This window comes from Heteronotia binoei, chromosome 7 (assembly GCF_032191835.1).
Source record: "Heteronotia binoei isolate CCM8104 ecotype False Entrance Well chromosome 7, APGP_CSIRO_Hbin_v1, whole genome shotgun sequence".
In the NCBI taxonomy this organism is placed as follows: domain Eukaryota; kingdom Metazoa; phylum Chordata; class Lepidosauria; order Squamata; family Gekkonidae; genus Heteronotia; species Heteronotia binoei.
Window position 1 is genome coordinate 45,742,206 of NC_083229.1, and position 13,232 is coordinate 45,755,437.

Here is a 13,232-nt window from a genome sequence, read left to right on the forward strand (position 1 = left end):
CTGCCGTGAAAACGTCATGATGCGACATCTCTCCAGAGTCAGAAATGACTGGTGCTTACACAGGGAACTATCTTTACCTTTTTGCTCTGAAAGAAATACATGTCCCAAAACTCCTGGCATTTTGAACATTACACTAAGATTAGGTTTGCCAATCCCCAGGTCCCAGCGGGGGTTCTTCCGCTTTCCCAGTCTTCTTCCTGCCCCCAGTCAGCTGGCCTGTGGGGGGAAGCCCCGCCCCCAAAGCCACCATGTGATATTTTTTCCCTCCGGAGGCTCCAGTCTCCGATTGGAAAGGCTTCCTCTTGGGATGAAGTGTCTGTGTTACTTGGAAGAAGTTGGCAGCAACTCATGAGAGGCCAATCCCTCACATGGTGGGGGGGGGGGGAGAGGGGAGGAACGTCTGCTGAGCACTTCATTATTCCCTATGTGGAGATCGATTCTCATAGGGTATAATGTGGAATTGATCTGGAGGTTTCAGGGGCTCTGGGGAAGCTGTTTTTTGAGGTAGAGGCACCAAATTTTTAGTATAGTATCTAGTGCCTCTCCCCAAAGTACCTTCCAAGTTTCAAAACAGTTGGACCAAGGGGTTCAATTCTATGAGCCTCAAAAGAAGGTGCTCCTATCCTTCATTATTTCCTATGGAAGGAAGGCATTTAAAAAGGTGTGCTGTCCCTTTAAATGTGATGGCCAGAACTCCCTTGGAGTTCAATTATGCTTGTCACACCCTTGTTCCTGGCTCCACCCCCAATGTCTCCTGGCTCCACACCCAAAGTCCCCAGGTATTTCTTAAATTGGACTTGGCAACCCTAACTAAGTTTCAGGGAGAATGAAAGGAATAAAGACCTCTGTCTCTGTCTGCCTTTGTCCTTCTCCCCTTTACTGTGGCCACTATCATATCATCACTGCAACAGAAGCAGGATAAATTGATAGATAGATGGTAGTAGTTCTTAGATTATTTCAACATTTTGTGTAATTCAGAATTAAAAGCAAATATGGAGTTTCTTCATACAAACTTCTGAGGAATTTCAAATACCTTCCTTTCCTCCATGATTTTATTTTTATTTGTTGGATTTATATCCCACCCTTCCCACAAGCAGGCTCAGGGCGAGTAACATCAAAAGTTAATAAACATTAAAATCAGTTATTACAATAAATTCTTAAAAACAATTCAAAGATGGTGAAATGTACATTGCATCGCAGTGTAATCCTAGCAGCTGGACAGATGGTAAACGGAAGTCACAAGCAAGTTAATAATACTGGTACTCCACATGGGCAGATGAATATGGCAGCTTTTAGCAGAAAGGCCAAAATAACTGGGCATCCACCACCTCAACCAAAGGCCTGGCAGAAAAGTTCTGTTTTGTAGACCCTGCAGAACTATAATAGGTTCTGCAGGGCCCTGGTCTCAGGTAGGGAGCAGGAGAGAAAAGGCCCTGGCCCTGGTTGAAGCTAAGCTAATGTCTTTTGGGCATGGCTTTTTTTGTAGAAAAAGCCCAGCAGGAACTTGTTTGCATATCACCATTGTTTTGCACTGGGCTTTTGTTGACATCACCACTGTTTTGCACTGGGCTTTTCTGGTGAAATAGCCCAGCAGAACTAATTTGCATATTAGGCTAGAGCCTCTGATGCCAAGCCAGCTGGAACTGTGTTCCTGCTCAAAAAAAGCCCTGTTTTTGGGCCAGGGATAGCCAGAAGATGTTGATCAGCATGGCACAAAGCTCTCCGGGGGGGTATATGGGGAGAGATAGTCCCTCCGATATGTTGGTCCCAGGCTGCTCAGGGTTTTGAAGGTTAATACATCATCTTGAAATGGATCTGGTATTCAATTGGTAGCCAGTGCAGCTGGCAGAGTACCGGTTGAATACACACCTGCATAGGCATCACAGCCAGTTTGGTGTAGTGGTTAAGTGTGCAGTCTCTTATCTGGGAGAACCGGGTTTGATTCCCCACTCCTCCACTTGCACCTGCTAGAATGGCCTTGGGTCAGCCATAGCTCTGGCAGAGGTTGTCCTTGAAAGGGCAGCTGCTGTGAGAGCCCTCTCCAGCCCCACCCACCTCACAGGGTGTCTGTTGTGGGGGAGGAAGGTAAAGGAGATTGTGAGCCGCTCTGAGACTCTTCGGAGTGGAGGGCGGGATATAAATCCAATATCATCTTCTTCTTCTTCAGGTGATAAACCACATTTTGCACCAGCTGGAGTTTTTGGATCAGGTTCAAGGGTAAGCCCACATAAAGAGAGTTACAGCAACCTATCCTGGAAGTGACCATTGGATGGGTAACTGTGGCCAGGTCCTGGGTGGAGAGAAAAGGAACCAGTTGCCTAATGGGAATGAACTTAGTATTGAGGTCCAGAACAGAACACATGCTTTGCATGTAGAGTCCAAGATTAACTCCAAGCATTTCCACTGTAAAAATAGCAGCCCATACTGCACTAGATGGGCTACAACATAAGGCATCTTTAATGAGTACTATCCTCAAATGATTGATATACATTCATTGTATAACAAACACACAATACCTCAGTTTCCATACCCCACCTAAATCCAGTATATTTATGTATTTTCTAAAACTGTGTAGCTTTCATATCCACTGCAATGAAGATATTTGTACACTATCCTTGTGAATGACACACAGCCAATATTGGTATTGCAGAAATGATAAATTAATTATTTTAATCATGCTGTGAAGACTATATTGAATCAGTAATATAACAAATTCAATAAGGCACACTTTGAAAGGTATAAATTATATTACACTATAAAATGTAGAAACAGAAAGTGTTATTGATTATAAACAGAAGCTCCTTGGGTTGAAATGAAAATGATCTTTAAAAAACACAATGCACATCAAAGGCATAAATGTAATTGCATTTGAATGTAATATTATGAATGGAGTTAATACCCATGGAATATAACTTTGGTTATATTCCATGAAGTGTTACATGAGACACATCAGACTTCCTATTCTCCTGAGACGGTCTCTAAACAAAGTTCAAAACACAGATCTGAAGGCTGAACTTCAATTTATACAAAAGATATATAATCAGATCATTTGTCACTTGAAAAGAGATATGATGCAGGGAGTTCTGTGCGCAGAACTGCAAACCATTTTTTTAAAAACAGCAGATGTGCAATGTCTCAACTCAGATCACAACTGCAGTACAGGGGGACTTCTGCAGGGCCAAACAACATGGGTAGAAAGGTTAATCTCCCTTACACTGTGCCCCAGTACAAGCTTAGATCCCACACACCTGCTTTTTCAATGCTCAGGAACTCTGTGTATAGGACTCCCAGTGCTATGTCTGTTTGGGTCCTAAAAATCAGTTGCAGGAGGAGGGGAAATGGTAACTGAGAGCTTTCAAAATTGAAACTGATCTTCAAGCTACAGAGATCAATTCCACCTGAGAAAAAGGTAGATAGTATGGAATTGTACTCCATTGAAGCCCCTCTCCTCCTAGGCTCCACCCTCATCAGGCTCTACCTTCAAATCTCTAGGAATTTCCCAACCCTCTGTCACCAACAGCTGTTGTTGTTTTTTTAAGTCTGAAAGAAAACTTTGTGAGACATCATCATTGATTTTACAATTGATAATCTTGTCTGTCAGAAATAGAAACTTTAACTTAAAAAAATCCTTCCCCAGCTATCAGAACCCTGAAATAAAAATATTGCACGTGTTGCTAGGTTTTGTTAGGTTTTTTTTGGGTGAGGGGGTAGTTTAGAAAAAGTTATCTTTCATAGAAGTGCCTTTTTAAAAAGTGTTTTAAAATAATAATGTAACATAGTCCATTCACCCAGCTTCAGGTCTGTTCTGTTGGATGGCACTAATGTTAATGGTAGTAATAGATATTACTAAACAAGCAACATTTTTGAGCATTTTTTCAGTATCAGGCACTCAAAGGTGTTGCTTGTTCAGTAATGTTATGATTTTAAGTGCTGTAGAATACAGAAGGCTTTCAAGAATCTAATGTTTGAGTATAGTGTGGAAGCCCTCCAGCCAGCCAGCCAACAACATAATGGAAAAGTCTTTATGCCACTTATGCTATAACTTGCCTCAGACTCTGTCATGTTCCACATCAAGTGATGAACATTTGAGAACACAGTCACAAAATAAGAAGCAAAGTAAGAGAGGAAAAGAGCATGCCAACCTTCCATTTTCTTATGTTTATGAAGCTCAAAGTGAAAGTCCAGAAAAATATATCTTTCAGACATTGATCCTCATTACAGAAATAAACTTGCCTTATGCGATTAATTTCAAGGATGCATTATTTACTGGGTGGGAGAAAGATGTAAATCTAATAAATAAATAAGGATGGTTAATTTTCTCTGTCTAAAGGTAATATGACATTTTCTGTGTCTGGTGATAAGATAACATTGATCTCTTCCATCGTATTAAAAAATGTAACACAACATCTAAATTTATTGCTACTCCTTAATTACATTGGGCAGGATCCAAAGAGGCTTTAGTTGTGACCTGGTGGGATGTTTGACTTTTTGCCTTTGAATGGAAGTCCCTTATTTTCAAAATATTTTTTGCTGATAGGAGGAAGGAATGTTGTTAGATGAAAACCTGACAAAGCTTCTCTTGACCTTGTTGAGTAAGTCTCATGGCTAGGCCAATATAGGGATGTTTATTTTATGAAACCTTGTGCAAAATACAGCTTCCTCAGTTTTTGCATGATAATATTTAGTTTTGGATTCTAGAATTTCTAATACATTAAAACAGAGACTTGCTTTTGTTTATTACAAAATTGATGGTTTCTATTTCCAATCTTTATTCCTCTCCCCAATTTACTGCTCCAATCATCAGGGTCATCTAGCTAAGTATTTTTTTACATTGGCAGCAACACTCCAGGGCCATGGATACAGAAAGGTCTTTCTTAATAACTCGGAACTGAGCATGGGATGTTTGTTATGCAAAACATTTGCTTCTAATAATCGTCATCATCATCATCCCATCAGTCTCAATACTGCTTTACAAAATAATATAAGCAAAAAATTAAATGGTGAGAACTGGTAAAACAACAATGGGATGCGAGAAAATGCAGAGGCAAGAATAACTAATGCTAAAGATCATAGAAAGCAAAGAAAAGAGAAACTAAAGTTGAATATATTTAAGTGGGTTTTTTGTTTGGCAACAAGGATTAAGATTTCAATGCGAAGGCAAGGTTTGAGGGAAGTAAGGTGTCACAATACAGGAGTTGCGTGAGATAACCTCTAAAGCAAAAATGAATAATCTTTAAAAGAAACTATTGACTAGCTAAATAGAGATGCCAGGAGGAGGATTTGTGGGTGGAGACAGGTAAACCTGATTATTCCAGCCTATGGCATTATCTAAAAAAAAAAGGGGGGGGGACCCTGGAGATGACATCTTGACATCAGGAGATATTCTAGAATTAATCTAAACTCTATGGTTAAATGATGGGGTTTTGGCAAATCCTAGAGCAATATGTTACATCCAGTGAAGTAATGAAATCATGCTGTGCTTCAATGCCAGTGCATCCGACCCATTTCCCCTAATTTTTCTCCCACTGGACTTTGAGGCATAAAATAGGATTTCTATGAGGTCCTGTCATTACTGTAGCTAAATTGACATACTGCAAAATGAAGAAAAAGAATTGTGGGTGTTAAAAGGCTAAAGGAGCTTTCAAAAATAACAAAAAGAAATTTGTGTTGACTGCAGTCAAAACTGCTGAGAGCCACCATGGGCCTCCAGACAAAGATTCTACCTGCCCTTATCCAAGCCATGCATCCAATATTGTAATTTTATATTTGTACATATATATGTGTACTAATATGGGACACACTCCTTGCATCTGATGAAGTGGACTGTAGTTAACAAAAACTTCATACAATGCATTTTAATACATAAATTAGCAAAACTTCATAAAATACATATTTAGTAGATAAATTAGTAAGAAGTTTTCACTTGTACCTTTAGCTAGCACAAAAGCAGGGACAAAATTATTTAATGGTGCTGGATGAGAAGTACTGAGATCATTGGGACTGATTTCTGCAGACATTTCCTAAAAAGACTGTGCCATTTGTCATATAACATGAAGCTTGGTGCCTACAGTACCAAAGTGGCATTAACAAAGGGAAATTAGATGTTTCACCAACAACAACCCACTGCATGAACAGTGCTTAAGGAATTCTAAATTCTGTTCTACATGTGTAACCACTAAATCAGATCAACATTCCATTAACATAAATGTAAAAGAGGGAGGAAGCATCTTTTTACTATATTGGTAGATCATGGAGAAATATTAAGTCCCCCTCCCCATTTGTGTTCATAATATTAACAAGGGTTTGCTGATATATTACTATTAAATACTTCTAAATTGCTAAGCAGGGTAGGAATGAGGAATTGAAGCTAAGACTGAGAGATAGTGTAGGGATTAGAAAGGGGGAGAGGGAAATGAGGGAATATCATGAAAAGAAGAGAGCAAAATGGAGAGAATAGGAAGAGAAATTAAGGAAAGAGGAAAGGTTGTTTTATTTTCTACAATATACTAACAGGAAAAATCTTGCTGAGCAGACAAAATTATGGAGCTACGTGGAAGGAAAGGAAGAGGGTAACAGACGGTTAGAAACAACAACCTTGTTAGGAGGCTGAAGTCTAGTAATGACAATAGCATCTAGCTGGTCTTGGCTGATGAGCTTAGTAAAATATGCAAGTGTTTGCCTTCCTGTAGTAAAAGGCACCCAGAGCAGAAAGCAGAGTGACTGCTATTTACTGTAGAACACAGTTTGAGTCCAGTGGCACCTTTAAGACCAACAAAGTTTAATTCTGAGTATAAAATGAAGAAGAGCTGGTTTTACACTCCACCCTTAGCTACCCAAAGGAATCTCAGAGAGGCTTAGAATCACTTTTCCTTCCTCTCCCCACAACAGACATCCTGTGAGGTAGGTGCAGCTGAGAGAGTTCTGAGAGAACTGTGCTGACCCAGGTTCACACAGCTGGCTCTATATGGAGGAAGGGGGAACCAAACCTGGTTCTCCAGATTAGAGTGTAACACTTTTAACCACTTCACCAAACTGGCTCTCTGCTTCTTCTCTACATCTGAACACATGCACACAAATGCTTATACCCAGAATTAAACTTTGTTTGTCTTAAAGCTGCCACTGGGCTCAAACTTTGTTCTGTTGCTTCAAACGAACATGGCTATACACCATGTATATTAACTGTGCTCTGCCTTCCATGCACCATGTAACTGCAGTGCACAACTGCATTATGAGTTTGGTTTTAAAACAGGCATTCCATGTCTGCATCCTAACACTGGCTTCAGGGGTCTTCCCGCTGACTTGGACCCCTGAATTTTGTCCCCACCCAGTCCCCCACTCTTGGTGGCCCTGGCTGCAGCAGCATTTGAGGTCAGAGATCAGAGTGACATTATAGAGATGTGAGGAGCAACACTGATCACATGGAGGAGACATCTGACAATTCATCCTGTGCAGAGTTACAGCCACTAGGGATTTACTTCAGTGGACTTAGATGAGAGTTCTGCTTAGGAGTTGATTGTGAGTCAGTTCTTGGTTCCTCCATCACCCATCCCTTCTCTGGCACTGCATTGCTGCATCCCAGGGTAGGCTGAGTCAAGGTACTTGCTTCCATAATGAAGTTCTGTGAGTGGTGATGGAATACAGCATTGTCTGATGAAGTTGACTCATTCTGGATAACTAGTGTTGTACACTTTTGCTGATCAGCACACATATGGCTTTCAACAACAAAAATAATAATTTCAGCAAAAAAAAATCCACGCAACATAACTGCACCACTGAATCAGACAGTCAACTCAATCTTGAATGCATCTGCCTCATTCCCTTATAGCATATTGCTTTACAGTTAATGTGGATAATCTTATTAGCTGATTGCATTGATCCTCCATTCACTTGTAAGCAAAATTACACTGAACACATAGTGGTACTTTAAAAGTAATTCAACATACATATTAAAATGAGAATTTTTGGTGCATCAGCAAGGAAGGAAGCCTAAGCTGCTAACACATTTTCCCCTTTAAAGGCTGGGCAATTTGCTGATCTGTAAAACTTGTCTGTTAAAAAGTAAGAAGACTGGGAGGAGGGGGGGGAGGGAACTTAAGTGCTACAATTTACTGAATGCCTTTCTGAAAGCAAAGGTTGACTTTCTATCTACAGTCTTCTACAGTCCTGTCTCTGAAAACACTGAGCTAGATTAAAGTTTAAAACAATAAATTCCCAGAAAAGAGAAGTCATATTGTTGTGTAATCATCTTTTCTAACCATTCCTTTGCTAAGTAACATTGGCTGATGTGAATGGTGATAAATATATAATCCTCCCTGGTTTTAGCCAAGGAACTGAGTGAAAACAATCTAGAGTTGTGTTGCCCAGTCTGTCAAATCTGCTGGTTGGAAGGCAGTGTACCACTCATCAGACCAGAGAGGCAGCCCTCCCACAACTGAATCTCATCCATCTCTTAGTAAATGGCCTCACGGTCCACTTCATTTAAACTGCTGCTACAGAACCCCTACACAGATGGAATGTCTATGCAGAAAATAGCAAGGGACACATATATAGCTTTTCACAGGTGATGAATGGAAACACACATTTATCATGTACAATATACATGTGTTTTATTAGTAGATGCAACAGATTCTGAATCAGAAGGAAGGAGAACTCTCCAAGATCAGCCTCCTGGTTTTTGATAGAGCTTTCCTGCAGTTATCATAAGCTAGAGTTACCAGTTCCTGGTGCCTGGAGTTCTCCAGGAATTACAACTGATATCCTGAGTACAGAGATCAGTTCCTCTGAAGGAAAGTCAGCTTTGGAGAGCAGACCCAGCATTATAAGTCCAAGCTCTTTATCCATCCCAACCTCTCCCTCCCCAAGCACTATCCTAAATGTCCAGAGATTTCCCAAGCTACAGTTGGCAACCTTAAGATAAGCATCCGTTTCCCAAAAAATCCAGGAAAGGAAAGTAATCAATCGTTGAATGATTAAATGAAAACTAGCATTCTGACACCCAACACTCTTTTCAAATCATGTAAAATACAGTTTACATCTCCTAAATCCTTCTGTTTCCCTTGGCATCTCTGATAAAATGCATGAGGAAGCCCCCCGCCCCCCACCCCCCGCAACTCTAAGCTATATCACCCACTTCTACTAACAGCAGCAATGACTGTCTGTACGCCTAATCCTTGGTAATGAGAACATTCATGAAAAATATCTTGGTGCAGTTTGCAGGTAGACAAATAATTCTGATATTTCTTTTTTTACTACAGAGTTGTAAGAGTCATTACATAGTTAACTTAATGCTATACAGCTTCTTTGTATTTTAAAACTTGTCCTTTAGAATGAGCTGCAGAAGTTAACATTCTATTAAAAACTGGGTAGTAGATGAAAGCTATTGCTATACATACAAGCATGGTGAAAGGACACCTGGAGCAGATATTCTATAAAGGGACAGTTACAGATAGAGTTATGGGTAGACTGTGTGAGGTAAGTGTAACTGATGGGCCACGGGTGGATTGTGGAAAAAGAGGGAAGTAGCTGATGTCTCATTTGGCAGTATGCTTCAGTGTGGGATAACTCACTCACTTAGCACTAGGCACACTTGGAAATATTCAGCTATAGCATACATTTATGTACATAGCATTTGGCACAATAATACAGAATTATCCAATGGAATATAATACAGAAAATTTTAAACTCCCTAGATATGACCTATTCCTTCACTCACTTGACACGCTATAATACCCAGCTGTATCTGTTGATGGATGGCCAGCCAGACACCGCCCTGGCCACTTTGACTAAGGGGCTGAACACTATGGTTGGATGGTAGAAACAGAGCCAGCTGAGACTGAATCCATCAAAGACTGTGGCTGGGAAGGGAGGACTGAGGGTGGGGTGTCTCTTGATGGAGTACCTCTAATACTGGTGCCTACTGCCAGGAGCCTGCCTGTTCTTCTGGATTCCTTCTTATCAATGAAGGCCCAGATCACAAATGTTCCCAGACTAGCATTTTTACAACTTCACCAGGTCAGGCAACTGATCCCCTTCCTGACAGTCTTCAACCTTGCCACAGTTATCCATACAACGGTCACCTCCAGGCTAGACTACTCTAACTCACTCTATGCAGGGCTACCCTTGAGACTGACCTGGAAACTGCAAGTGAGCCAGAATGCAGCAGTGCGAGTTCTTATGGGAACTCCACTGCCAGCACATATCAAACCCATACTTTGCCAGCTGCACTGGCTCCAAGTTAAATACCAGATCAGGTTCAGGGTGGTTTACAACATTTCACAAAATACAGTCAATCAGGAGACAATTACAATTATTAAAATTTCAATAACTATTACAAAATGATGCTTTAAAATTCTTACCTTACCTCATAGGTGGAAGGCAAAGAGGAGGAGGAGAGAAATGACACTGTGGAGGGAGGGCCTGATGCAATGGAAACCACTGCTGTCCTCAACCATAGGTCTGGCAGAACACCTCTGTCTTACAGGCCCTGAGGAACTGTGCCAAGTCCTTCAAGGCACAGACATTTGGCAGAGAGTTCCATCATCTTGTAATAGTTATTGAAATTTTAATTGTCCACTGATTTACTGTATTTTATGAAATGTTGTAAACTGCCCTGAGCTCATGAGCAGGGGAGGGCAGTTTATAAATTGAATGAATGAATAAATAAATCTGAGCTATAATATGGAACAATAGAAGTTGAGACATGGGAAATCCACCTCAAAACATTACTTTTGTATTTCTGAAGCTCTATAAAAGCTTCTATGTCAGGCTTGTTCAGTAGCATGAGAAAACATTTGGTAAACAGCAAATTGCCCTCAAGCTTTGTTCTGGCCTCTCACTACTTTTGTGTCTTCCACGACCTAAGTATGGAGGGGCCAGATCTATCAACCTTCTAGGTTGTATCTAGGCTTCTGCACAAAATGTGGATTTTCTTCTCCAGTCCTTTTCACAAACTAAATCATCAGGATATGAGGTACATAAAAACAAAACATAACTTTCAGAAAGGTAAGAGCATCTGGGAAGCAACAGATGTTTCTGCTCAAGAAGGAAATGAATTTACCACCAGCTACCAATCTTTGTATTCTTTAGTTGCTCTGTGGCATGTAGTGGCAATGAATGACCTCATAAAATTTCCTGTTTATCTTCACTTGATTTCCCCCCTATTAAATACAACATGGGGGGAGGGGGAGATGAATTACCCCTTTGTTCTCTTTGTAGGAATTCCTGGAAAGATGGGCTTTCTTTTAATGAAGATTTTGGGATAAAGTTTCATAAACTTCCGATGAGCTTCTTCAGTGGTATATTCATTCTTCCTGAAGAAAAAATTTGGGGAAGGGGATAATGTAAATATCATGCAATCTTAAGACTTTTATCACCTGAATTTTAAAACTTTAATCAAACTGACCACTTTAGAATAAAATAACACAAGCTGTGGATCTGCAGGGCTTGTGTTAGCATTTTATTTTCCCCTCCTCAATTCTTCTTCTCCTTCCTGGAAAGCCTCCATAGCCTGGCCAGTTTTCTGCTTTCTTCTCTCCTTCCCAGTCACTAGCCAACTTAACATTTTACATACCCCTCATCTTCAGCTATATTACTTATTTACTTAACTTACATTTCACCTTTATGTGCACATCTGTATCCTCACAACAACCCTGTGAGTAAGGATAGGCCAAGAATGCATGACTGCCCCAAGATCACTCAGTGAGCATTCATGGCAGAATTGGAATTGGAACCTGGGCGTTCCAGATACTAGTCTGAAACTCTAACCACTGCGCCACAGTGGCTTTATTTTTTTATTTATTTTATTGATGAGATTTGGGTGTCTGTTGTTAAACAGCAGTGAGTGGTGAATTTTTTATCTTATAGTGATGAATATTTAAACATGTCCATGATCAAGGATATAACACACGAATGGAAACCCTATATACAATGTATAAAGGCTTCAAACTTAAAGGGACATATCACAAGGGAAACAAAAGCATGTGTTAATACTAGAATTTTAAACAGTCAATCATGCGATATTTTGAAGCCCAATGTTTAAAAACCTTTGTTTCATAAAGATGAGGACACCACAGGGCATGCTGTTTTCACCTTCTACCTTGCAGAGGCCTCAGACTGGGAAGAGGTGATGAATATTTGCCCTGGTCCAGATCCTCCTGTTGCATCTCTCCTTTCACTCTTGTGCTCTTCTCTTTGAGCTACCTTGGTGGAAAGAACAGCAGCTCAACTGTGTCTTCCCTTGGTTTTAGGCTGGAGGAGCTTAAATAGCTCCTCAGCATCTGTTGTGTATGTAGACTCAATAGAGGACTGAATTGAGTGTTCCTGCTTGGCTCATTGGAGCCATATGAATGGAGCTTGGGGACTTGGGAACAATGGGCAGTAGGATCCAAATCCCTGCTGCCCTACACCGATCACAAGTCCCCGCCAGTTTGAATGACCCAATAACGTGCCTGTGTGGGAATCCTGAGTTGTATATAGTTGGCCCCGTGGGCCTAGTTCTTCAGTCTTCACAGTGCAGCCACCTACAATGCTGTACTAAATAAAGAGCTGTTATTCACTACCACCTCACCTCTTTAATGCGTAGAACCCACCATATTATAGCATCCCTGAAAATACCTTCTCCTTCCTCTTGTTCATGATGAACCAGCCAATCCTGGGTGTTGTCTCCCATCCCTGGAAAAGGCTTGAGAGCTGTCTGTGCCTCTTTTTGATTAACTTTGCTTTTGTGGCCAGCTTTGCTCTGGCTTCAGTTTCTGGCCTGCCAGGGCTTGAAACCACAGTGTTGCCAGCTTGACACCTATTCTAAGGAAGCTCAAGCCCACACCTACCACCAGCCTGGCCTCTGAAACTGTAGGGAAGTCCAGCATCCCCTTCTTAGTCACGCCAAGGAGCTGCAGCACCACCCTCCTGCTCCTTTGTAGTGGTCATGGGACTGGCATCAGAGCCCCCACCTGGTTCTGGATCAAGAAATATGATTGGAAGTAGTATACATGACTGAGGTCATCTTCATAAATGACCTAAGACAAAGGCTTGTATCCATGTATGCAATAGGTGCATGGGTTGAATCCAACCACTGTAACTCAACAGCATACTGCCTTCTTAGTTAAATGAGGTGAAGGAAAATAACTCTGATATAAATGTCCAGAGACACAATTAGAAGAAATGTGAAGGAAGGTTGTGAGAGGTGTGGACATCATGGTTCTCTTCTTTAGTTCTCAATCTCTCAATATCCAGAG

At 40.9% G+C, this 13,232-nt stretch overlaps 1 protein-coding gene across 1 annotated transcript in view; it reads right to left on the reverse strand.

The window, feature by feature from the left end:
- The window catches only part of LOC132575515 (cyclic nucleotide-binding domain-containing protein 1-like), a 180,775-nt gene extending 168,614 nt beyond the window's left edge, over nucleotides 1-12,161 (reverse strand). The window contains exons 1-2 of the mRNA XM_060244330.1: nucleotides 12,088-12,161; nucleotides 11,196-11,309 (exon numbers count right to left, since the gene is read on the reverse strand). Coding sequence (XP_060100313.1) covers nucleotides 11,196-11,309; nucleotides 12,088-12,161 — 188 coding nt within the window. The remainder of the gene's footprint in view (nucleotides 1-11,195; nucleotides 11,310-12,087) is intronic.
- Between the last annotated feature and the right edge of the window lie 1,071 nt (nucleotides 12,162-13,232).